Source organism: Austrofundulus limnaeus, unplaced genomic scaffold (genome assembly GCF_001266775.1).
Source record: "Austrofundulus limnaeus strain Quisiro unplaced genomic scaffold, Austrofundulus_limnaeus-1.0 Scaffold566, whole genome shotgun sequence".
In the NCBI taxonomy this organism is placed as follows: domain Eukaryota; kingdom Metazoa; phylum Chordata; class Actinopteri; order Cyprinodontiformes; family Rivulidae; genus Austrofundulus; species Austrofundulus limnaeus.
Genome location: NW_013952968.1, coordinates 290,881 through 292,456, shown reverse-complemented (window position 1 = coordinate 292,456; position 1,576 = coordinate 290,881). Strand labels below are relative to the sequence as shown.

Sequence of the window (1,576 nt, the reverse complement as noted above, 5' to 3'; positions counted from 1 at the left end):
ATGCGTTATGATGATTTATGATGATTTATGGTGATTTATGATGATTTATGGTGATTTATGGTGATTTATAATAATTTGCTGATTTATGATGTTTTATGGTGATTTATGATTATTTATAATGATTTGTGATTATTTATAATGATTTATGGTGATTTATAATAATTTGTGATGATTTATGGTGATTTAGGATGATTTATGATGAACTAAGCTCTGATGTGACACTTCATGAGACGGCTGATAAGAATCTGGCCTAGCACCTTCAGTGGTCCCTCCAGTGTTTCTCTACATTACTTTTTGGCCCCTCCCACTAATGAACCACACCCACCCTCTGCTGGCTCCACCTTGAATTAACCCCGCCCTCACTGGGTCACCTGGAGGACCCCCAGGTTTCTCATGGTAGTGTTGATTGTCAGTCCCGGCACGTCTCGGACCACCCGCTGCATGGGGGCCACGTTCGGTCCCTCCAGAGAATCCAGGAGCCCTGAAACCAAAGAGTTAGGGTCAAAACTAGGGGCGGAGCCTCAAACTGACACCTTTCTTGTTTAGTGTTGAAACTACAGAGTGACAAAACTAAACAATCATTTCAGACAGAAAGCAGTGCTGGACCCTCATCTAAATACAGCTTTGTACTTTACTACAATATTTCAGGTTTATTACAGTACTATAACTTTAGTACAGTACTATAACTTTAGTACTGTACTATAAGTAGTTTAGTACAGTACTACAAGTTTAGTAATGTACTATAAGTAGTTTAGTACAGTACTACAAGTTTAGTAATGTACTATAAGTAGTTTAGTACAGTACTATAAGTAGTTTAATACAGTACTATAATTAGTTTAGTACTGTACTACAAGTTCAGTAATGTACTATAAGTAGTTTAGTACTGTACTACAAGTTTAGTAATGTACTATAAGTAGTTTAGTACAGTACTATAAGTTTAGTACAGTACTACAAGTTTAGTAATGTACTATAATTAGTTTAGTACAGTACTACAAGTTTAGTAATGTACTATAAGTAGTTTAGTACAGTATAAAGTGGAACTTCAATGCTTTGATCTGACTTCCTCTTTATTGTAACTCCAGAAGCCCCGCCCCTTTTTCTGAGGCGTGTCTCAGGCCAACTCGTTCAGAGAATCATCCATGTTGACTTCGTTAGTGTTACCCACAGTGTACACAGACCCTCTCTGGACTTTACAGGTTCTGGTTCTGGTTCTGGTTCTGACCTTCCAGGATCTGATGGTAGCTGAAGTGCAGGTAGAGCAGGAAGCTCATGTGTAGCAGCGCCAGCATCCCACAGAGCAGCAGACGAGGAGTCTGACCCACGGTCCGAGACAGCAGAACTGCAACCTGTAGAGCAAGACAGGTGGATGCAGACAGGTGAATGCAGACAGGTGAATGTAGACAGGTAGATACAGACAGGTGACAGCAGTCAGGTGAATGCAGACAGGTGGATGCAGACAGGTGGATGCAGACAGGTGGATGCAGACAGGTGAATGCAGACAGGTGGATGCAGACAGGTGGATGCAGACAGGTGGATGCAGACAGGTGAATGTAGACAGGTGAATGCAGACAGGTGA

General features: G+C 41.2%; 1 protein-coding gene and 1 long non-coding RNA gene across 2 annotated transcripts in view; one reads left to right on the top strand and one right to left on the bottom strand.

Moving 5' to 3' along the window:
- Nucleotides 1-99: 99 nt before the first annotated feature.
- Nucleotides 100-1,576, bottom strand: part of yipf3 (Yip1 domain family, member 3) — a gene marked incomplete in the record, with an annotated part of 12,053 nt that continues 10,576 nt past the window's right edge. The window contains 2 exon segments of the mRNA XM_014026543.1: nt 100-481; nt 1,223-1,346. Coding sequence (XP_013881997.1) covers nt 360-481; nt 1,223-1,346 — 246 coding nt within the window.
- LOC106530837 (uncharacterized) overlaps nt 1,247-1,576 on the top strand; it is a 6,023-nt gene continuing 5,693 nt past the window's right edge. Inside the window, exon 1 of the long non-coding RNA XR_001311839.1 lies at nt 1,247-1,572. This is a non-coding gene — a long non-coding RNA (uncharacterized LOC106530837). The remainder of the gene's footprint in view (nt 1,573-1,576) is intronic.